General features: G+C 43.4%; 2 protein-coding genes and 1 long non-coding RNA gene across 12 annotated transcripts in view; 1 reads left to right on the top strand and 2 right to left on the bottom strand.

Moving 5' to 3' along the window:
• The window catches only part of Ptp99A (Protein tyrosine phosphatase 99A), a 243,869-nt gene extending 228,700 nt beyond the window's left edge, over window positions 1-15,169 (top strand). For 3 of the 5 annotated variants that reach the window (XM_012362618.2, XM_067347282.1, XM_067347283.1), the window contains 13 exons: window positions 2,113-2,322; window positions 2,864-3,144; window positions 3,415-3,668; window positions 5,624-5,907; window positions 6,587-6,807; window positions 6,944-7,069; window positions 7,184-7,359; window positions 7,518-7,809; window positions 7,933-8,104; window positions 8,192-8,316; window positions 8,401-8,678; window positions 8,765-8,900; window positions 9,008-15,169. In XM_012362618.2, the coding sequence (XP_012218041.1) occupies window positions 2,113-2,322; window positions 2,864-3,144; window positions 3,415-3,668; window positions 5,624-5,907; window positions 6,587-6,807; window positions 6,944-7,069; window positions 7,184-7,359; window positions 7,518-7,809; window positions 7,933-8,104; window positions 8,192-8,316; window positions 8,401-8,678; window positions 8,765-8,900; window positions 9,008-9,499 (3,047 nt within the window). In that variant the 3' untranslated portion in view covers window positions 9,500-15,169. The remainder of the gene's footprint in view (window positions 1-2,112; window positions 2,323-2,863; window positions 3,145-3,414; window positions 3,669-5,623; window positions 5,908-6,586; window positions 6,808-6,943; window positions 7,070-7,183; window positions 7,360-7,517; window positions 7,810-7,932; window positions 8,105-8,191; window positions 8,317-8,400; window positions 8,679-8,764; window positions 8,901-9,007) is intronic. The other 2 variants (XR_001100291.2, XM_012362619.2) reach the window with 2 other exon arrangements.
• LOC136997083 (uncharacterized) lies at window positions 3,141-6,593 on the bottom strand. Its single transcript, XR_010887903.1, has 2 exons — window positions 6,051-6,593; window positions 3,141-3,660 (listed from the first exon to the last, which is right to left on the bottom strand). It is a non-coding gene; the product is annotated as an uncharacterized lncRNA (long non-coding RNA).
• An 803-nt stretch (window positions 15,170-15,972) lies between the features above and the next one.
• LOC105669596 (cell adhesion molecule Dscam2-like) overlaps window positions 15,973-23,521 on the bottom strand; it is a 76,591-nt gene continuing 69,042 nt past the window's right edge. For 4 of the 6 annotated variants that reach the window (XM_012362645.2, XM_012362644.2, XM_067347274.1 and 1 more), the window contains 11 exons: window positions 23,153-23,334; window positions 22,195-22,503; window positions 21,580-21,876; window positions 21,173-21,308; window positions 20,976-21,103; window positions 20,073-20,501; window positions 19,386-19,670; window positions 17,989-18,275; window positions 17,171-17,423; window positions 16,974-17,064; window positions 15,973-16,667 (listed from right to left, as the gene is read on the bottom strand). In XM_012362645.2, the coding sequence (XP_012218068.1) occupies window positions 16,238-16,667; window positions 16,974-17,064; window positions 17,171-17,423; window positions 17,989-18,275; window positions 19,386-19,670; window positions 20,073-20,501; window positions 20,976-21,103; window positions 21,173-21,308; window positions 21,580-21,876; window positions 22,195-22,503; window positions 23,153-23,334 (2,827 nt within the window). In that variant the 3' untranslated portion in view covers window positions 15,973-16,237. Of the gene's footprint in view, window positions 16,668-16,973; window positions 17,065-17,166; window positions 17,424-17,988; window positions 18,276-19,385; window positions 19,671-20,072; window positions 20,502-20,975; window positions 21,104-21,172; window positions 21,309-21,579; window positions 21,877-22,194; window positions 22,504-23,152; window positions 23,335-23,521 lie in introns of all 6 variants that reach the window. The other 2 variants (XM_067347273.1, XM_012362646.2) reach the window with 2 other exon arrangements.

The raw sequence follows: 23,521 nt of genomic DNA, 5'->3' as shown, positions 1-23,521 counted from the left end.
AATGACATTACTTCTCGCGCGCGAGCCAAACGTGCTATTTTTATGACAGGATCAAGGTCGATCGATCTAATCGAGACGAGTGGAAACATTATTATGATCGCGGATCGTTAAATGATTTTTGCAAAGTAAAAAAAATTATTAACATGCAGACGAAATTGAAAAATTGTCAATTGAAAAAATATCTCTCCGCGATAGAATATAAAAATGATTTGTCTGGCAATTAAATAGACTTGTGTATTAAAGCAATAATAGGAAAGCGATTGCAGACTAGAGCTATTTTTTTTCCCAATAAATCTGTTAAAGTGGGTGGAGTTTTTTATAATGTATTACAGGTTAAAAATAATTTAAAATAAATTGAAACACATTTTTATTTTAAAAAAAAGTTACGAAGAGAAAAACAGCGCCGCGCACCGACCTGCAATTGCCCGTCTTTCAAATTTTTCAGTCATTTTTTATTTGAAATTTTTGATTGGAATGAATCGAGAGATTCGAAATAATTGCATCGGAGTTCGGATGCAGCGCCGATGACGCGCAAATCAACGTGCAGGCGCGACTCTCGAAGCAGGTACCTCGTTTCGTATCGACTGTTCCTTTCACTCGTGAACCGTTACGGCGAACCTATTCTAATAAAAGGCACTTTCGCCTACTCGAGCCTTGGCCTCACGGGTTTCACGGAGAAAACGACCTCCCAATGTTGGCATTTCTATTTTCATATCTTTCCCACTCGTAAACAGAGTGCATCGTTCAAGTCTCGCTTCACCGCGAAATCGCTTCTTCTCATTCTTATTCGCTTGGGACAAGGTTATTTATCGATTATTCCGCGCAGAATACAGCCACGATGAACGTGATGCTATTAAAAGCATAAGTATTCCGAGTAGTTTCGGCGCGACTCGCTTTTTACGTTGCGTGCAGCGTACGGCGGATTGCAAGATCACGACCTTGCGCCACACAGGCCATAATCGTATTCATTTTTCAGCCTGATAGTAATACGAGTGCGGCTCGGCCGCCGTTGCCGTGCGTGCGCGGACTCGATATGACATCATCCGCCGTCGCAGCTTCTAAAGCGTGTAGAGGCGACATTCCTGTCCTCTTCGACAGTCCCGCGTTTTATTACACGTCGTTAATCTAACACGAGCTCGATAAGCGCGCGATGCTCCGAAACGGAGTGCCGCGCGGCACAAACGATAACGCAAACTAAAGGTCGGCCAAATAGCTGTGAATTATCAGCCGTTGTGTTTCAGCAAAGTCGATAAAACACGAGGCACGATGGATAGTCGCGAGTAAAATAATCGCCAAGTCGCGAAACGCCCTTTGTGCAATTTTTGTTTTCTTGACTTTCACTAAGAATCTCGATTTGTTTAAACTTTAGCCGATCACAGATTTCCTCGTTTGATTTTATTCGGCATGACCAAGTTTTTCCGTACTACGCGTCGCTTGAGGTTTATTTAGAGCGTGTCAGAGCGAGCTGTCTAAGCAAGTTTACTGTCAATGATTTTACGCAGCTGAGACCGGAGAATGCAAATCAATTTGCATGTTTTATACCGCGCGCCGCGTGGCGTATGGTAATGTCGCAGCGCAGATATATGAATATTCAATAAATTTGATCTCTCTTATGAACGCTTCGACGGCCGTTTATTCATCCGTGCTATTTACCTCGCTTTAGAAAAATGGAAATGCAGAGGGTCAGGTATCCGCTGCCCAAAAGAACAATTGGATAATCATAGATATGCGCGGATAGACTTAGCATCGGCTGTGTATTGCATGCGTGCTCCAAACATCGGGTCATGTTTCTCTCTTATCTGCGCGGCGCGTAGGAAAGGATGGGAAGAGGTCTCGCACTCTCGCTGCATTATGCCCGGTGCAACCATAGAAATGTATATCACACGCCGGGTCTATCCCTTTATGCTTGTGTTAATGATATTCACCGTGTGAAAAAGATATTTTGCCTAAAAAGAATCTCCAGCTCGAATAAAAGAATGAGATAGAAATTTTAGTGAAAAGTTTCACCGCTCACGCGACATGCGCGCGTTGCGCGCTTTGACGCGATATCGCGAGCGATTGAGGAGAGATCGATGCGTCTCGTCCTAATGAGAAACGCGTGTTTATTTGCAGCTCCGACGAAGCCGGAGAATCTCACCTCACGAGGAATCACGGGCACCACCATCGAACTCTCGTGGGCGGAGCCTGAGAACGCCAACGGTGTTATCGCCGGATATCGCGTTTACTATATGCATTCCAATTATACGGACGTGAAAATGCATCTGCCCGACAAATCGGCGGACTCCTACGACCCGAACATCGATTTCGTCCTGAAAGAATTGCGTGAGTATGCGAAACGTGCGAAATAACAATGTGTAAACGAAATTGTGCGCGAATAAGATCGTTAAAGTCAGTTGTGCAAGTTTCGCTGAATTTATCTTTTTGTCTCAACGTATAACAGAGCGGAACGATCAACTCCAGTCGACCCGCGCTCTATTCTCTAAGTTTTTGTGCCTTTTCTAACGCGAGATAACACGAGATTAAGCATGTAGCCTCTCGTCGGCTACGAATGGTCGTTACAGTAGACGAGTGTAGATAGGTCGGTGTACTTAACTCGCTGATAAGGAAAGCTTGAAGAATTTTTATCGCTGCACATGTTCTTCCTTCACACGCGCCCATTGCTCAAACAAATGCATTGTTAGATAACTTTAGGATTTTAATTACGGATAAATAACTAATTACTTTTTCGAGAGAAAACCTCGATAAAATCCAACGAGATGTACTTTGTCGCTATAGAAAAAGAATAGTCGCACGAATTTTACTCATGAAACTTTATTCGCTCGATTATTATTCATAACCTTCGCCGCTTGTCATTGTGCTGTAGAACCGCACACCGAATATAAGATTTGGGTGAAGGCTTACACGCGGAAGAACGAGGGCGAGCCCTCGGATCAAATCATCCGCAGGACCGACATAGTAGGACCGAGTGCACCTCTGATCTTGAATTTAACTTGCCATTCCGACGAATCGGTCTACGTTCACTGGGCCAGGCCGGCCACCTTTTCCGAGTCGATCGATTACTATTACATCCACTATCGAAAGGAAAATGGAAGGACTTACGAGGAAGTGGAGCTACCAGCTGAGAAGAATCATCTCGAGAGCTCGGTATATACACATATATTTTCTACATTCTTGCTAATAACTAAATTTTAGCGGTAATAACAATTTATTGTATGCTATGATAATTAGATAATTAATTTAGTAATTGCTATTATATAATTAACCACTAATTGCGTATTCTGCTCTACTACTTTCTCCTTTATCGCCAATTTTAGTCAATAATAATGAATTTCTCTATTATATTCCGCATTAATTTAGATTAATTCTAGGGAAAAAGAAAGGAATATTTTAACACTTGCGAATTTCTGTTTACAGACGCATATACCCAATCTGACGATGAACACCATTTACGAGGTTGTGGTGCGGGGAGCCACCAAAAGCACAATAGACAGCCGGCCTATTCTAGGCGAGAGCTCCATACCGGCGAAGGTGTTAGTCACCCGTGATTGCGACAAGTTATCGCCGATGAGTAGCAAGAGCAGCAAAGAGCTGAGCGCGGGAGTGATCGCCGGGATGGTCTGCGCCTGCTTCGCCGTGATGCTGGCGATCATGTCCTTCGTGCTGTGGAAGTAAGTCATGATTTAATGCATAGCGCGTTGTCGCGGTTATACGGAGGCAATTCTAGCGGCTCGATTATCAGACGACATTTCCGCGTTGAGCGCGACTGCGCACAATCCCGTGAGATTGTACATAAATCCCGGCGAATTCTTCATTCAGAATATTACGTAATAATCCTTCCACTTTTATCTAAATTTTTGATTTGTATCATTTATTCGAGTAATCTGTATAATTGCTAATCTTAAATACATTGAGATAACCGAAGAATTATCATGATAATCGTTTATCGCGTTTCATGTAGAATATTTAAAATTACGGCGAAAATTTTCCAGATTGAAACATGACAATTGAGAGATCAACTTTCTCTCTCTCTCTCTCTCTCTCTCTCTCTCTCTCTCTCTCTCTCGCCGTAATAACTATGCAAGCCGATCGTGCAGAATATTATTTCGCATCGCTATGAAGTTACGTTTTGCTTCCGCTCTAATCAAGCGATTTTCAACGCTAAAGAATCTATTATTTTTGTTACTTGGAAATTGTAAGTCGAATAATCGGTACGTTCGAGCATGCCTGGATCGTGAATCGCGTTTTGAGTACGATGTGAGCGATTAGAAAGTTTCCTAACGAACGATGCAATCGCGCACACCTTCACACGCACACGCGTATCCGTTTTTCCTATTGAAACTTCCCCACCTGATTTCCTGCTGCAGCCTGATCGTCTTGATATAATCTCCTCTCAATTTACAATCTGTAATTTATTTTCTGAACATTTTCTTTATAGATTCCTTCCGCTTACAAATTTCTTTAATTTATCATACATTTTACCAGGAATTTAATTTTATGGATAACTAAAAATTGCAGAGAATATGTTTAAAACCAATTAATAGGAAATATAAAAAATTTGATTTTTATAAACCTATGAAGTCATTTATGCAATTCATCAAAATGCAACGCGCTCAAGGGATTATTTGAGTGTATTTATTAAAACAGCTCGTATCATTTTTACAGCAGTTTGAATTTTTTTTTGAACCGGCGATTATTATTTCGCGAATTGTTAAACGGTGCCGTTCAATCACACTCCGATGATGCCATTGAATTTATCTGACACAATTTACGTGGCACTCTACGTGTGTGAACGCGCGACGATACGCGTACCTTAATATATCGCAACGCTCGCGCTCTTATGTCCCGCGTTATCATGCGAGATAACGAGCGATGACAAGGGCTAAGTATGGTCTTACAGTCACCGGAGCAACTCTCCGCGCGCGGTGCGCGGAGCGGAACGAGGCGACGACGCAACGTGACGCTACGCGGCACGCACTGAACGGGGAGACTCGCTCGCGCGCCGTGAGCGAGAACGTGTGTGCGCCGTACGAGTACGCGAGACCGTGAGTAATCGTTCTTTTCGCTCGTCAGTATCTCGGGTGACGTTCAAGAACGACGAAAACACGAGCGATGCGCGAAGAATCGACCGCGGCTGATGACAAGCTCATTTTCTGGGTCACGGACGAAGTCCGGCTTGCTCGTTGTTTATTCTGCATGCGCGTTCGTTGATTCGTGAGATCCCGGCGATCGAGACCTCGCCTATGATGGACGCTATCGTCGAGATTATGCTGACGAAATGAAGAAGTTCTTTCGCAACTTGTAAGTTCGGGGAGCCCGCGAGGAATCGTGCGCTCGAGAAGCGTGCGCGATGGAATACGTTATCATACGGCGTGGATTTTAGTGTATCAATATTTGATCGTCTCTGTCGGGGTTTTCCCTTTCCAATTCATCACACATCGTGTTTATCGTTGATACTGCAAACTTTGCAGCGCGAAACACACTCGAATAATTTCAGATTGTTTGAAATGCATACGGTTTATTATTGCGGACTGAAAAATTGTATAGAAAAAGAAACAGAAATTCTCTACAGATCTGGAGAAAAGGAGAAGAGAATTTCTGAATTGCGCATCTCTTGTTTTTCCAGACCGATCTTTAGGAAATGCTTCAACACTGCCTACTACTATCTGGATTATCCGCCGCGAAATGTTCCAACTCTTCAAGAATGGGAGAACAGCGAGCAAGACGGCGAGCGGACCGCCGTCGCCGTCCAACAATTCGTTCAACATGTCGCGAGCCTACACGCCGACGGGGACATCGGTTTCAGCAAAGAATACGAGCTGATACAGTCCGAAACCGGCGACTACACCGTGGAGAATTCACAGTTCGCCGAGAATAAGGCCAAGAACAGATACCTGAATATACTCGCATGTAAGTAGCCTTTGACATATAGTCCGTCGCGCGCTGTCGTAATATTTACAAATGAAAGGAAACATCTTAATATAGAATCGGTAATGCTTTAGTTCTCTATTCCCGCGACGACGTATTCATTTCTATAAGATACTTGTATTTACCATCTTGATATTCGCCGCTCGTTGCGCTCGATTTATTTTAGTTCAGCTGGCCTTCAGTTGTTGACCCCTTCATTTATTCCATCTGACTGAAATTACGACACCTCGTTATCGATTCCGTCGGCGAAAAAGAAAACTGAAACAAGCTTATCGCGCACTACGGAATAACTGAATTAATTGATTTAATGAGTAATCGAGAGTGTCGTGCAATATCGTGCGCAGTTGTGAACTTTTTTTTAATGCGGAAAATACGGTTCTTCTAATTTTATCATGCGCGGGAAGGAATTATTGCTACATCTTCTTCCGTCATATTGAAACGACATACGAACCTCGGAAATGCGTATCTCGGCTTGAATCATACGTTGATTTCTTCACCGCTCAAGACTGATAAGTGCGATAAAAATTTATATTTTTAGATCGACAACAAACTGAAAACAACTAATTATAAAGATTATAATTTTAATGAAATATAATGTAAGCTTCAACTTTATTTCGTTAAAAATAGCTCAATTCTATTTTTACTTTATTATTATCGTTAGACGACCATACGCGTGTACAATTATTGTCCTGCGGCGGCGGACCTCCGCGAAAGGGGCAGGATTACGTTAATGCGAATTACATCGATGGTTGGCAAAGGGCGCGAGCTTATATCGGTACTCAGGGTCCGCTTCCTCCAACTTTCGATGGCTTCTGGCGGATGGTTTGGGAGCAGCGTGTATCAATAGTCGTAATGATCACCAATCTGGTCGAACGCGGTCGTGTAAGTATGAAATTTAAGTGCCCTGCTTTTCACGACATACAGAAATTACGTGACATGATAAAGTGACATGAGAGTTTCCGGTTTGATGCCATAACTGGTCAAATTTTGTTGGTTAATTAATTATAATTATTTATAGAGGAAATGTGATATGTACTGGCCCAAGGAAGGTACCGAAACGTACGGTTATATTCAGGTAACTTTAGTGAGAGAGGACATTATGGCGACGTACACCATCCGTACTCTCCAAATTCGACATTTAAAGGTATTCATTTAGAAATAAAATACTTTTTGCGATGCTAACAAGAGAATGGAAACATACGAATGTGAAAAGTTGAGGCTAATTTTCGCCAACGAGAAATCTTTTTGCATTTTTAAGCAGATCAAGAAAAAGAAAAATGGGACCAATGTGGGTGAACGTACTATATGGCAGTATCACTATACCGGCTGGCCTGACCACGGCGTGCCCGATCACCCATTACCCGTTCTGAGCTTTATCCGTAAATCGTCCAATGCTAATCCGCCCGACGCTGGGCCCATCGTGGTCCACTGCAGGTAACGACGCAGCATATAATCCCATCTTAACAAATTCACTCATTTTCAAGCGCTTTTTAATTCATAAAGCAGTGATGATGCACAATTAAAAGTGAATAGACACTTTTGATTGATAAATAATTCCTAATTTCATCTCCCGTCTGTCTAATGTGTTTCAGTGCCGGCGTCGGACGTACCGGAACATACATTGTAATCGACGCCATGCTGAAACAAGCTAAGGCCAAGAACGAGATTAATGTATTCGGTTTCCTCAAGCACATCCGCACCCAGAGGAACTTCTTGGTTCAGACGGAAGAGCAGTACATTTTCATTCACGATGCTCTGCAAGAGGCAATCGAAAGCGGGGAGACCAATATCGACTCTAATAATTTAATGCAGCACGTTCAAGACATGCTGTGCCCATCGAATAACAAGACTGATGCGTGGAACAACATCGAAGCTCAATATAAGGTGACTGATTTATCTTTGAGACTGCATTGTCAAATCAACTATTAAATTATCAGTTTTATTCTCTTTGCCCAATTCAAGAAATTATTCACTAAATCAATAATTAATTTTGTTTTTTATTCTTAGTTGGTAACGTCATGGAAACCTAAGGACTTCAACCTTGTGTCCGCTACCAAAGCTTGCAACATTCACAAGAATCGTAACATGGATATTATTCCTATTGAAAACTCGCGCGTCCATCTGACGCCGAAACCCGGCGTCGACGGAAGCGATTACATAAATGCAACCTGGGTTTCAGGTAAACACAATATTATATCTACATTAACTGCGCTTACCTACAATACAATCTAATTTCTCACCGCAAATAACAATGCGTTATTTTTAGGTTTCCAGCGCAATCGTGAATTTATCATAACGCAGCATCCGATGGAAAACACTATAATGGAGTTCTGGCAAATGATGTGGGACCACAATGCGCAGACCATTGTCATGCTGACTCAATGCGACGAGGTGTGCTTTGAATAATATCATTAATAATTATTCAAGAAGCGAGAACAATAGGGCAATTATTTTAACGCGAGCGTTATTTAACAGGAATATCCGGAGTTTTGGCCCATCGAAGGAAAGGATCTGGAATCCGAAACGTTCCGAGTGCGACTCTGCGGAACGAAAGAGACTGTAAACGGAACTATTCTACTCGAAGTTGCAGTTCGGTCGTTGCAAGATGATTATGAGCTTAGCGCTAGAATCGTTCAAGCGCCAGCAAACCAGAATGGTCTGTGGCCGCACAACAACAATCCGAAAACTTTTGTTAATATAATCCAGGACTTTCATCGGGATTATCAGAATGGTCCTATCGTCGTGATGGACAGGTGCGCTTAAAATCTCGTTTTTCGTTAATTTACGATAGTTTATCACTTTTAAACGAATATATATTTCATATTATTATTTATTTTAGGTATGGCGGAGTCGAAGCTGCGCTTTTCGTTTTGTTGACTACCTTAAACAAACAACTGGAGTTCGAGCAAAGCGCCGACATCTACATGTTCGCAAAGTTACTTTATATGAAGCGACCTGGTGTTTTCCACTCAAAGGTAAATTCTGAAGATACAATGTTGATCCGAGTCTAGAAAGTTAAGCACAACGGAGTATAATTTAAAAGGGAAAATTAACCTTCATAAATTTATTTCTTCCGCCGTAGGAGGATTACGTGTTGCTGTACCAGTGCTTGGAATCCATGCTGTCGATGAAGGGCCGCGCAGAGCCTGATCTGTACGCCATGGCGAATGGACACGTCGCTACGCTGAACGATCCGAACGAGATCAGGTCGGCCTCATCGATTCAGCATATGTCGCTAGATTATCCATCTAAGTCATCCGTCATTCGCGAATACGCGACTGTAGAAGTCAGTTCGGAATACATCTCCGACTATACCATACCCATACGCGTGGATCACCCGATCGAGTCGTCCAGCAGCCGTGGGAGCGAACCCTGCCTCTCCTCCCACGGCGGCAGCAACGATCACGTAGTACCGGAGAAAAGCATGGTGGTGTCGCAAAGAAACATTAGCTACCATAATCACCCACCATCCGGCGTATCCGTAATGGTCGATGCTAATGGTTATATCACAAATGGCAGCATGCGCGTACCCTCCGACAGTATGGAGCCCAGTTGCAAGATGATGCCGCAATGATGCCGGCCTATCTTCGGTTGCAGCGCACCTTCGCGACGGTCGGCCCCGCTGTAATCGCACCTTTTTCCGCAAGTTTTATCTCGACCTGTGGTGAGTGTCACCGAAATGTGAAATTCCTATTCGCGGAACGACAGATATGACACTGAAGGAAAAATATCTGTTTCCTCGAGCAGACGGATCCTCGCGTTCGCGCGACGGAGGTGATAGTTTGTATCCAAGGAAGAGAGCTGAAGGATCTTTAAGCGGACTTCTTAGTGTACATAGAGCTACGTGAATGTTAAACGTGCGGGGGAAAGAATTTTGATAAAGGGACCTTCTTCTCGGCGCGAGAGCGGACAGTGCCAAACAAACAGACAGAATTGCCGTCGATGCACGCCGGGTGGGTGATGCTTATCTTATCCGTCGCGTAAGTTTATGTTGTTCTCAATCACTGTATATATTATATATTGCTACATAACACACACGCGCGCGCAGGCACATATGCGTATATACATGTGTGTATATATATATATATATATATATATATATATGTATATATATATATATATGTATATATATATATATATATATATATATGTGCATGTATATAGATGCATGCACAAAAAAATATATATGAATGTTATGTATGAGGTGTTTGTGTGTGTGTGTGTGTTGTCTGTGCGTGTATACGTCGAACATCTCTGAGTTGCCAAAGAATCTACGATAGCCTAATTGTTAGGACGATATTACCGTGGATGAGTGTGTACATATATATCACATATACGTATACACGTGTATCCGATTATTCTCTTATACGTGTTATAGTTTATTATACGCGAGAACGCACACATCGCCGGGCGGCAATCGCGCATGCACGAGAATCACGACTGTCGCCTCATAATAACGAAACTAATTTATAAGCGTCTGCCCTCTCTCGTTTTTCATCCATTCGATGGTCCAGCCCGGAGTGTTGGCCGCGATATGCACTGCTTATCGTACTATTACTGCCATTTAGCGAAGATAAAGCGACTTGGCGAGCACGATTGTCGTGGTTCGTTCATTGTTAATTCTTAAAATTAAGTTCGAACGAGTGATTTCTCACGTAGACCGCTCGACGCGCGTACGAATCAAAAATCAAAACTACTGTGTAATTAACGTTACTTGTACCGCTTAATTCGCTTCACACACGCGGTAAATGAACCGAACGCACAACTTCATAGGAAACTATGTGGCTTTTGATAACATCTAACGCGCAATATTATTCGTAAGATACGACTTCGCGGAAAATTGACGTAATTTACGGACGTTGTAAAGTATTCATGAGAAATACACATGAATGTATTTCTGAAATTGTCGTTTAGAAAACACAGACGCATTGATTTTCGCATTGTAGCCTATGCTTTCTTTTTGTCAAAAAGATAAAATAATATTTTATGGTGATGACAATCGCAATATTTTAACAATTTTAATTTGCTATTACTTATATATTAATCGAGAACTGTGAAAGAAACCAAAGTAAAGCGGTACTTTAAATTTACGATTTCCGCATTTTTATATTATGTATACCGACACATTAAGTATAAAAGCAATATTTAATCACGTCGTTGAAAAGTCTACATCTATCAATAATATATCGAAATAAACAATTAATTATATATTTCCGTAAAATCCGTGACACCTGCATTTGCACAATATAACACGCATCACAGATAATCTGCATCGTGAATGAATGACACGAAAATTGATTTATACGAATAGCGAACGTAAATGCTAAATGATATACAATTTGTCCTGTTAATTGTTAAATTAAATTGTTAAATTAAATTGTTAAATTTACGACGAAGAAGAATCAATCGAATCGAAAACACATTGCTTTCGTTGCACGTGATGATTATCGCGCGTACATGCGCTCATTTATAAATATATTTCGCTGATTATTCGTTACAGTACTAAAAAGGCGCAGTTAGATACTTTGTGAAGTGTACATTTCGTCGCTTGGCCTAACTCGTATAGTACAAATTAGACTCTATTTTTCAGAAAGTACTCATTTAATTACCGATGAACAATGCAAGAGAAACTCAAAACCAGTTCGTTTTAACTTGCCGAAACTGTATTCTAATTAAGCAACAATACTATTTTAATAATAATTACGACAAGCACATTTGTGTCGATATTACTGAGTAACATTCTTCCGTTGTAATCAATAAATCAATTTTATCATCGTATCCAAATGGAGGAACATTCGGAGCGAAATTGCGCGTTGCGAAAAGAGAAAACACTTTTCGCGTCCTCTCGCGAATCGCGGCGCAGATATTCGACGGATTTCATATCGCAAAGACTGAAATCATCCTTTTTAATCGCCATCCTTTAGAGAAATTGCTAATAACAGAATCACTGGACGAATGGGAGAGAGCAGAGGCGACGAATACAGAATGCTGAAGTCGGAATGTACATAGAAAAAAAGAGAGAGAGAGATAGCTCTATATATTCTGTCAGTCAGCCCGCTGTGATTAGCTATGCGACATACCAATTAGAGAAGATCGCGTTAGCATCAATGCGTGGAATTATACGATTATACGTGACGACTAAGGATGCTCGTACAAGGCAGAAGACTGATTGTTACTCGTGAAAATCCGAACGATAATCAATTATCCGCTTTCGTTCGCATCGAATTATAACGATCGCGATTGTGAGAAAAAGAGGTAAAGCCGAGATTTTTAGAAAAGGGAGTGGCATCGACATATGCCATTTCCTTTCATACGGAATTATTACAAAAAAATCTCCCGCAGTAGCGCCGAAATGTAAAGCTTGTAGCGCGAACGACGCAAGCGGAACGGACCGAATATACTGATCTTCGTAAGATCACTCGAGAGAACTGTAATGATCTATGTACTGATCTGTGTGCACCCGACTAGCCGAGTGCGATCGAGTCTCGATTTAATCATAAATAGGCACGAACGGAACACCTATCGACTATCGTCTAACTAGAGATTACTATGTATGTATGTAAAGAACGTGTCTTTTAGTTAACATCGTAACGACTTAAGTCATCGAACGAAAGCGATATTATTATATACGTACATGCATGCACACGGAAGGATACGTACCGGACGGAATACGTACACGCGAGTAACAAACGCGAACAAGATTATTCGAGGTTGGAAAAAAAAAAACACAAATATATTATATATAAATATATAAATATTTATGATATGAATGGACGCGATCGGAGAGCGGGATGTGAATTGTGAATGCGTGGCGGACGAGGAATCGCCCGGTCTTCAAATCGATTCAACGACACGTACGGAGACATATAATGCCACGAAGAGAGAAAGAGAGAGAGAGAGAGAGAGACGACGCGCGGAATCCCGCGGACGACAGGTTGATGATTTGTACAAAAGCGGCAAAGGGAGAGCGATACCTCGTCGCGCGGACGTACAGACGCGATCTACGCTGTATTTTACGATATTACACGATTATATGTATGTACCTACATGGATAATGCAAAATAGACGTCTAATGAGGTATGAATGGCCGTGAGAGATAAGAGGCGATCGGCGACGCGGCCGCCCGCATATAATTCGATGATAAAATAGGTGGTGTGTATAGATAATGTAGACTCTAGTCAACATAATATTTGTAAGATGACGCGCGCACACATACACACACACACATACACACATACACACACACACACCACACACACACGCGACACACATAAATCGTCTCATTCGTTTCACGTCGTTAGTCCGCATCGACTTCTCTCTCCGATTCTTCGTTTTTAGTTCTATCCGTTCCTTTCTCTTCGTCGTTCACCGTGCTACGCTACGATCGTCGAAGAGGATGACGTTGACGCGTGCGATTGCGTTTTCCATCGTCGTTCGTTCACCGGACGGCTATAAACAGCTGTTGCTGAGGGAAGGGGGCAATCTTTTTCTTTTTTTCCCTTTCCGTTTAATCCCGTCTCAGAAGACGAGCTCCTTCCGCGATTGGGAAACGATTCGCCAATACCAATCGCGGATAACGGGTTGCTCGATGAACGATCGAGCGCTTCAGCGTCCGTCGAATTCTTTTTTTACGCACCACTCGATATTACAAAGGCGATTGCGATTCTGTAACTGTAGTATTCGCGTGGACCATACGTGGAAGAGAGAGAAAAAAGCAGACGGTCGTTTCCGAGTTGGTTTTATGTGATATATATACGTACGGTATGTGCATATGTGTATTTTATTAAGTAGAACACGAAATATCGAGGGTCGCGCGGCGAACGCGCGCATCGTCTCGGCAGCAGTCGTTTCGAGGAGTCTGTTACTTATATAAAATAAGAATCCGGCGATATAGAAATGGATGTGTTGAAAACAGAGGATGTATATGTCGGAACGCCTATCGAAACTCCAATAGATAACCGTGAAAAAAAAAAAAAGGAAATCACCACACTCGAGCACGTTCGATCGCTCTAACATAAGTTTTGCCGCAGTTTATAACTTGATCATTATTTATAACAAATCGTTGCAGCGCATAAAAGGGGGCGGATCCCCGTTTGAACGTACGCATTACGGCCTACGGTAACTGTAAAAAAAAAAAAAGAAGCTGTTTATACATATATTCACGATTCACACATTGGTTCGTCGAGAAACCCATTAGAGTTACGAAAGCGGTTCGGAGGGTGAAAAGTCAGGGAGAGCCCTGGGAGACAACGGGTTTATATCACGAATCCGCGCCATGCCCAATTAATATCCGATGAATACGAGAAAAATACGCGAAGCCAATACGTTTAAAAAAAAAAAAAAAAAAACGACAGTCGAAACTGCCAAACAAGTACCTACGAACACTCTTTCCTTCTTCTTATCTTTTTCCTTGACTCTTTCGCTACGGTACTAGCGGAATTTTGACGGCATACTGAATACTTTTTATTTCATTCTTCGTAGAGATCCATGGAAATTCTGAAATATTTGGAGAATTGATGAATTTTATGACGTCAAAAAACCTATCAAACATTAAACGAGAGAAATCAATCTGAACTATTAATCCGCAATATATATATTTTTGTTTATGGAAAAATGAAAAAAAAAGCAGAAAAAGAGGTAGAGCAAATATTAGTTCTGAATAAATAGCCGGTGGAATGTTATCGACGAAGCTTCACCTATTATACCAGTATAGCGGAAGAGTTAATTTTTTCAAATATAGCGACCGCACTGCCTTCGATAGAATTTTTAACGAATCGACTCTGACCATCGATCGAGAATGAAAACAATATCTAATCTGCGTCGAAAGGACGAGCCGCGTGATGTGTTTAAAGCAAAGCACGAGTGAAAAATCAAACAGCTCTGTTTCTCCGTTCCTATAATGTCATGCGAATCGTCTTTGTCAGCGCTGACTCGTCATTAATTATAAATCGTTAAGCGGCAACGACACACGCGTCGAATGAGTCGCGAAGAGCACAAAACGCCGATCTACTGCGGTTTTCATCATTTTCTATTAACCGACATACAGTACGTGTCTCAACGAATAAAAAAAAAAAGAAAAGAACACACACAGAGAAATTTTAGAGAAGTTTAAAAGGGATATAATGATTGCGATATCAGTCATTATGTGCGAATAGTATTACTCGTTTTTTTAACTGTACGCTTCATTCAAGAAAGATTGTCCGTGCTTAAGAACATATACGTCTAATAAATAGTTTGCGAGAAATTTGCAACTGGTCAAATCAGCCAAGTCTTACTCACCAGCGAGTTCCACAGGCTTTTCGCGAGGCGTCAGTCAATCCAGATTTAACCACTTCCTAAGGAGAAGGAAGCTCCGCAACGATCCGATGACCAATTAATCTTAAGCTAGCGCGAACGTGTGCGCTGAACGGCTCAATTTACTGCGATATTCATTGTTAAAACCTACCGTAGGCCGCATACGAGCCTTTTCGCAGTTATACGACTTCGTAGAATCGCTCCTTTTCCGTAGACCGAAGTGGATTCATTTCATTACGCAAGAATTAAATAACTATGATGATTGTTACTAATGCATCGAAATATACATCATGCCAACAATTCTTTAACTTTTGCAGAGGTGACAGTAGCAGTTTTTCCGTAGCATCTTATAATAACGTTAATTGCGAGATAATCATAATCTTTTTCAAACGGCAAAGAACACGCGAAACTGGTGTCACGTTTAATAGAAAAAATATATACTTTTTTTTATCGTCGGATAATTTTGTTATCACGCATCTTGTGTAGCGATAGAAATAGTGTTTCTCTCTCGGAGCAATAATTATTGCGATCGATCGTTATGAGAAATTATATGTAGTACTTACTTGAATCTGCATGCGATTTTTTTTTTGTTACTATCGACGATCAGCTGTAGAACGCGCGATTCCTAATAATGTCGGATTTATCTGCATCTTCATCACTGATACAAGATTCGCAGGTAAGTATGCGATGCATATATGATGATGGATTATGACGTACGATGCGGGATTGTGGAAATAAACGAAATTACACCACTTCTCTTTTCTTTCCTGTTTTTTTTTTAGAAAAATAGTATTTATTTATAAACGAATCCTTTGACACTCCAAAAGACAACATCCAGAGATCTAGATTCGTAGAGCGGCGCTGGCGATCGCGAGGATCTCAATGGCGAAAAATCGTAACTTACTTGACTTAATAACATTCATGCTTTGGCAATGCTTCGCTTATAGAATCTTTCGTTTTTTGGTTTTTATTTTTTTTTCTTACTCTTTTTTTTGGTTTCGATATTTGATTAAAACACTTAGACGGTGATAGTGAAATCCTTGGGCGATTTGGAGAGCGAGCTGTTCGAGTGGAGACCGGTCGGTCGCTTCCTGTGCAGCTTCAGCTTCATGTCGATGTCGCACTCAGCCTCGCTGGTCTCGTGGACGTCTGTGAAGCCGCTCGGTGGCTTCAATTCCAACGTAGACAGCTCGCTGCCCCAATCGTCGTTCCTCCTCATCATTCTGAACGTGCCCGCCGGCTCCCCCAGGAGGCACAGCGACTCGATGGACTTCCTGATGCTCGACGGCTCCTTCTCTAGTCTGTCGTAGGAACCAGGACGCACCGGATGATTCGGCGACGCTCCTCGCGAGTACGAATGCACTCCGGACTCCGACAGTTTCAGCACTGGTCGCAGTATGCCGGGAATGCGACCGTCGATCGCGACGTCTACTATCGCGCCGCGACTCCTGTTCAAAATCAAGATCATTTGTGAGAACCGCCGAGAAAGCCAAGATGAATTAAACAGACGAAAAGAATCAATTGTACAAATTATCTAATCGTCGAATAACTAAATTTAATTCAAATAAATCGAATTATTTAATTGACAGAGCGAGCGACGTTGTTTTAAGGATTAAATTATTAATCAATCAAAGCTATTTATTTTCACACAGCGATGCATAATTTGTTTTTCGTTAATTTTACATTTCACTGTTAATTCATATTTCATGAAATATTAATATTCTTCCACAAAAGAAGGAGCAATTGTCTCTCACCTTTGTTTTTCGAGCCTCGGGAAAGTCTTTCTCTCAGAAATTGGTGACGGCTCGGTTGATGTACTTGATTCGTGCGTGTGGTACAGCACATCTGGAAAGAGTTACGCGTGACGTTGACGCGTTGGGCAGTTAGTGGCGCGCACTCGACTACGTGAGAGGCCCGCGGCCCGGACACAGAAAACCGAATACTAACTTACTATGATGAACCGGTCGCTGCACCAGGGCGAGCCGCTGCTCCCGCTGATTGACGGAGTTCGGTCCCGGCGAACGGGCGAGTATCGACGTCGGGCCGGAGTCGTCCAGGTGATTCGACGACTCGGTGCGGCTGCTGGTGCCGACCTCCGTGTCGCTGTCCGAGCCCAGCGTGTCGTACTCCTCCGACTCCGACTTGAACGATTTCGACTTGCGTCGCGCCCGGCCTCGCACTTTCGTGTATTGGTCCACGTCGCACTGCAATCGATTTGTTGTTGCATGGGACTCTTCGCGGACGGAGATATGAGAAATGTGTTTGACACACACGACTCTTGCAAATATCAACCTACTTTCTAGAATCCGATAAATGATAAGTGAGGGATTTTTATTCGACCGTTGATTGCAAAATATTGATGGATTGAAAATGGCACGACTCGATCAATTAGTAAAGTGTGTTTTTGCATCGCAAAATACTTTTGCTCCTTTAATCCCATTAATGTTAGCATTACCTCACTGATACAAATTGCAATTCAATAATCGATATCTCGGGCAATTTTCATCCCAAGTTGTAGACAACACAATTAATAATCCCTTTAAGCATTAACGCAAACGAGAAAAGCAATCGTACTTCTATTGCATTATAACTTCTTTAATGAGATTACTTGATCGTCGTGACTTTATATCACGGATAGCTATCTGAACGGCGCGAGTTTGCGAATTTTTTATCAGCTCAGACGTCGCGTTTGACGAAGAAGCGGTGTCAAAAGAATTGCAAGATAGATTGTGCGAGGCGCCGGTAAACCGTTGTGAGATGTGAACGTACTTGAGCACCCTGCAGCATCGTCTCGCTGCGCTCGTAGAAGAACGCTTGTCTCATGGGATTCGCCGAAAGATTTTCCTGCTCGGGCAGATTGAAGGTGGCATACGGATAAATATCTTCCGAATACTCGGGTATTCGTTCCAGGGCGCTCACCTCGCGGCAAGGTGACTGTTGTCCCGGTTTCCTCACTGTGGCATAGTACTGCTCCCTCTGTTCCATGTTGTGTTTGTTGTCTAAAGCCGCCTGTGTTTGCGAGCTCGGATCGTTCGCACCTCCGGATCCCTCTGGATCTGGAAACGTTAGCGTGGCTTTGCGGATCGCCGGGCGCTCGGTAATCAACGATTACCGATACGCACCGTGCAATCATCGAATTCTCATTGTATACAGAAGGTAGTTTTGCAACATACACTTGTAAAAGAAAACTGCCAGTTAGTGTTCTTTCTTCTCTCTATTGCGCTGTTATTTTTGGTCACTTTTGCTTCAAGCCATTCTTGATGCCATATTTATCGTGCGTGGCATCGAAACATTCGCGTCTAATCCGCATACAGCGATCCGAGCAAATATCGATATTTTACCGATTTTAATTAAATCTCGCAAATTAAACCATCCGCGATCGCACGGTAATTAATATTTAATAGAAATTCAATATTTATTAAATGATGAAAACATTATAAAATATTGTAAATATATCATGCCGGATGTAAATAAAATTTATATGTACTAAATGTTATATGTGAATCTCACATCCTTCAAAATTGGATCGCAAAATCACTGATGTGACAAACTCACTTTTCAAGTGTATCAAAAAAAAAAAATAGATATCGAATACGTCTAGCAAAGATGCAATTTCATCACTTCTAGATGAATCAGATTGTTTGACGGCGTCATAAAAGGTGAAGCCATTTGTATGAAAGCTGTCGAAATGTTGGCGTACGAAAAATTGACTCGTCTGTACTTATACTCGGTGTATTAGTATTTCTTAAGAGAGTTCACGTAGTTGATACACCCTCGTCTCGCGGTAACCGACGGCTATCTGGAGCAACGGCCGCCTACGTGATTCGTTTATGAAGTTTTTAATTAAACCAAGCGCTCGCGGCGGATATCGCGAACCGCTGCTGTTGACATTGTACCTGATATCGAGGGTAGTTGACGAAAAAATAAAACATGGAGACTATTTCACTGCTCCCCCTCGTCACCCTTCTGTTCCAATTCGCGGCGGAATCGTTACAATGTGTACCAAGTGGAATACGCGAAAATAAACGGCGCTCGACAGATTTTTTTTTCCCCCGGCGCAAAAAAAAAAAAAACCGAATCCGGTATCCGGAAACTATATTCTCACGCTCGAAACGTATACACGTTAATTGACAGAACAAAGTCCCGCGATCGGCCTCGGTACTCACGTGTCTTGAGGCAAAAGCACACCCCGGCGATCGCCAGCATGACGGCCAGAACCGAGATGACGCTGGGCGCCAAAACATGCGCGTCGAGATAGAGCGGAGTGTTCTCGCTCTCCTGCGGATGATCCTCGTGCAAACGGTTGTTCCCGCTCGGTGACAGCGTGCTGAACAGGTACTCAGCCTGGGTGGAACCGGCGTTGTTGTAAGCCGTCACGCGTAGTTCGTAGTTTGTGCCGCTCTCGAGATCCACGATGGGAAATTTCGACTGCGGCGGCACATTATTGGACACTGCGGCAGATATTGATTGAATCTGGATGAGTTTAATCCCGATCAAAATTTAATGCCCGCGAACGATCCGACAAATGAAAATTTTACGCATTAAGATGTCACGAATTGACGTAACCGCGCGATTAAGAATTAAATTGGCCGGTGATTTGTTCTCGTATTTTTCAGATGGATATCCGATTTTGGATCAACTCGAGACAATCGATACCGTATTATTCAATCGCGATTGATTATTCGCACGATGGCGCAATAGAAAAGTGCTACTGGCGTTTCTCGCGAATCTTCCGAGTACTTGTACTTTCCGAATAAATTCGGGACAATCAACGTCATGTTTTCGGGAATTATCGAACATTATTTTCTCCACTTTGCGACTTGAAGTTCTCGAGGAGAGTTGCAGGTTCTTACCGAGCAACCAATCCCCGGGCAGCCTTCTATATTCTACGACGAAGTAGGTCAACGGGCAGCCGCCGTCTTGCCAGGCGGCCAGCTCTAGAATCGCGAACGTCTGATTCGGCCTGACGAAGTGATGCTTCGGCGGCGGCAGGGGCTTCGAGCCGTTCGTCTTCGCCGTCTGTATGTCGCTCGCGCTGCCGCTGCCGATTCTGTTGAACGCGGCGAGCGTAAACTGGTACCGCGTGCCGCACTGCAGGCCCTCGAGCAGATGCGTGCCCGCGCGACGATCCAGCATCACTTCCTCCCATTCGGCGAATTCCCGACGATAAGCCAGGAGGAATCCCTTAATAGGTGCGCCACCGTTGTCGCCCTGCTTCCATTGTAGCTGGATGGCGTCGGTCGTCGTGCCGGTCGCCAGCAAAGTCGGCGATGTCGGCGGCACTATACGTAAAGTTTACCAATTAGAAGTTGGCTGGGGTGCCGCTCGAGAGACGGCGAAACACCGCCCGACGCTCGCACCCCAAGTGAGATACGTCTCTCGCTCTCTTCCGCACGGATAAGAATTCATAGGAGTTATCCTATAAGACTCGCTCCCATTCTCGCATCGACGCGGCGACGCGTCTTGGGCGCTGATGAAAATGCGCGGCGCAACACGCGTTGAAAATCGAGATTTTAATTTAAATTGAATAAAAATTGTAAAACGTAATTTCAAATTAAAATATAAAATATTCACGAAAAATATCCATTGCGGAAATATTATTTACTTGCGCAACGGGCTGAAATTGCGTTGATTGAAATAATTCCACAACTGCATCGAGAAGCCGCACGTGTGCTTGTCGCGAAAATTTAATTAAAAATATAAACATAATTACGCGATTCAATATTAGCGGCTCCTTTTCGCGTGTCAAAACCTACCCTGTATATGCAGCGTGTACGTAATTTCGTCGGTGCCGAGCGAATTCTTCGCATGGCACGAATAATTGTCCTCGTGGCCCCTCTGCACGTTTCTCAGAGTCAAGGTATTGTCCGGCCCCACGTCGGACCTGTAAAACTCGTCCCGTAAAACTCGCCCTTCCGCCCATTACGCCTCCGCACGATTCATTCGCACTTACTTTTGCTGCAGTTTCGTGTTGGCGCGCCGCCACTCGACGCTCGGCCGAGGATCGCCAACGACGAGGCAAGCCATATTAACGTCCACCCGCCACGGGACGACGATGGGCACGCCGAACGATATTATGGCAGCTGGAACTAATTGAAGGAATTCTCGTTACAAGTTTCCACTCGTGCCATTTGCACGAATATAACGGTCTCCGCGAACGCGGATATTATCGAAGGGTCGTGAATACCGCGCTTACGCGCTCGTTATCGATCGGAGCGTGTCGTGTAGTTTTACCGCGCGACACAACTTAAAATAAAGTTCGACCGAGACGCTCGGCGCGACAAAGTTTGACACGAGGTCGGGGCGAAGACGGCGGGGAGGGAAATTGCCGGCGACTCGGAATATAACGGCGCGGCTCACCGGTCGTGCTGGGCTGAAGTTTGATGACCGGCGTGCTGGAGCCCTGGCCGACCTTAGTCGAAGCCGTGACCCACGCCTCGTAGGACTCGTGCAGCTTCAGGCCGGTCGCCTCGTGGTGCAGACTCTGCGCCGGCAGGATGCTTTTAGTGATCTTCACCTCTTGACCCTGGTCCAGCACGCGAATGTAGACGGTGTACTGAGTGAGCAGGCCGTTCGGCCGTCGCGGCGGCAGCCAGGATATCACGACGGCGTTCTCGCCGCTAATTACCGCCTTCACGCGTTCCGGTGCGTCGGGAACTGTCGGCGACAAGAAGCGTCTCAGCTCTTGGTCATCGATCGATTCGAAGAAAGAACTCCGCAACAGGAGTAGGTTGAATTTATAATTGATATTATTCGCATTAAATATAAAATCATGTCTAAAGCGGGATTGTATAAATTAAATATGATTTTATATCTAAAACGGATCTCATAAATTATGCATTTTTCTTATTCCGCTCTTCTTACTTTGAGCTCGATCAAGCTTGATCGAATACGAGATCTGCTCTTTTCTCAAGTGCGCTATCTTGAGAGCAAATTCTGTATTCGCGTACTTGACGAACGAGTGATCCAATTTACCGGTTTCGCCGGTGGTGCAGGACACGGAGCTGCTCGCGACGCCGTCGCCCGGCCTCGTGTAAGCGAGCACCTGCACCGTGTAGTTGGTGTACGGGCTGAGCGCGTGGAGAACCGTGCTGAGGGCATGGCTGATTTTCGTTTCCCTGCTGGTCTGCGAGTCCGAAGCGGTCCCGCTCGCCGCCTCGTACAGCAGCTTGTACCCCTGCACGACCCCGTGAACTTTGTCGGAAGGCGGCGGTTTCCAGGTCACCTGGATGTTCTGACCATTCAGGGCGGCGCAGGCTACATTCTGCGGTGGCGCACTTGGAACTATGTCAAATCGCACCGTAAATCGCTACAGCCGGCCACCGCTCTTCCCGACGTATCGAAAAGTGCAAATTTATGTTATTAATGCAGTGCACTATAACGCTTTTTAAATTTATACTTCGGACACAGGCAGCCGAGTTGTGAAAAAAAAGCACGAAATCACAAAAGTGTAAATAAATTCGGATTTCGAAAAGTGTTCATTAAACGTTAAACAGTTTTTAAAAGATTCAAAGAGACAGATATTACGTACTCTACACAATAATAAAAAATTCAGTAAGAAATTATTATCGTCAAAGGTAAAATTTATGTCAGTTTATGGCTGAAATTGTGTAAAAGCTCGCTCCGGAAACCAATATCGTTACGCAAATGATTGTTCAACGTTATGCATTATATATCGCATAGAACGCGTTTGTGTACCGTGCACCAATATGGTGTACATGACAAACTTTAAATTATAATATTAATTCGTAATTTGAAACTTGATCTCATCATTTGCAATTCTCGATTGCATTTAGTTCGTAATCAAAATGCAAAGAGGCCGCTTCAAAGCTGTTCACGCTGTAATTGCCTTGTTTAACGTGCCAAATATTTTCTGTTAACTCGAATTCCCGCAGACTCCATAAATGGAAAAGTAAATGGACTTTTCACTCACCGTCCTCGAACGTGTGCGCCGTCACGGGATCGGATCCCGGGCCGTCTCCTTTGCTATTGAACGCCTTCACTACTATGCTATATTGGGTATATTTTCGCAGACCAGTTAGCCTGTAATCGTGCGAGCCATCCCCGTTTCCTGTGATTCCTACTCGCGTCGTGTTCGTCAATTGATCATCGCCTCTGAAATAAAGCCGCGGACCACGGTTCGTTGAAGCGGCAAGATAACGCCAAGTACGACGGCGTTCGATGTCGCTAAAATCTACGGTTGTGTCAATCACGCGGACGCAAACTAGGTCACAGGGAGAGATGGTCTTAAAATAATTTCGAAACAATAAACGGTTATAAAGAGTCGCTTTTAAATTCTACA

This window comes from Linepithema humile, chromosome 1 (genome assembly GCF_040581485.1).
Source record: "Linepithema humile isolate Giens D197 chromosome 1, Lhum_UNIL_v1.0, whole genome shotgun sequence".
Lineage (NCBI taxonomy): Eukaryota > Metazoa > Arthropoda > Insecta > Hymenoptera > Formicidae > Linepithema > Linepithema humile.
This window is presented reverse-complemented; position numbering and strand designations above follow the sequence as displayed.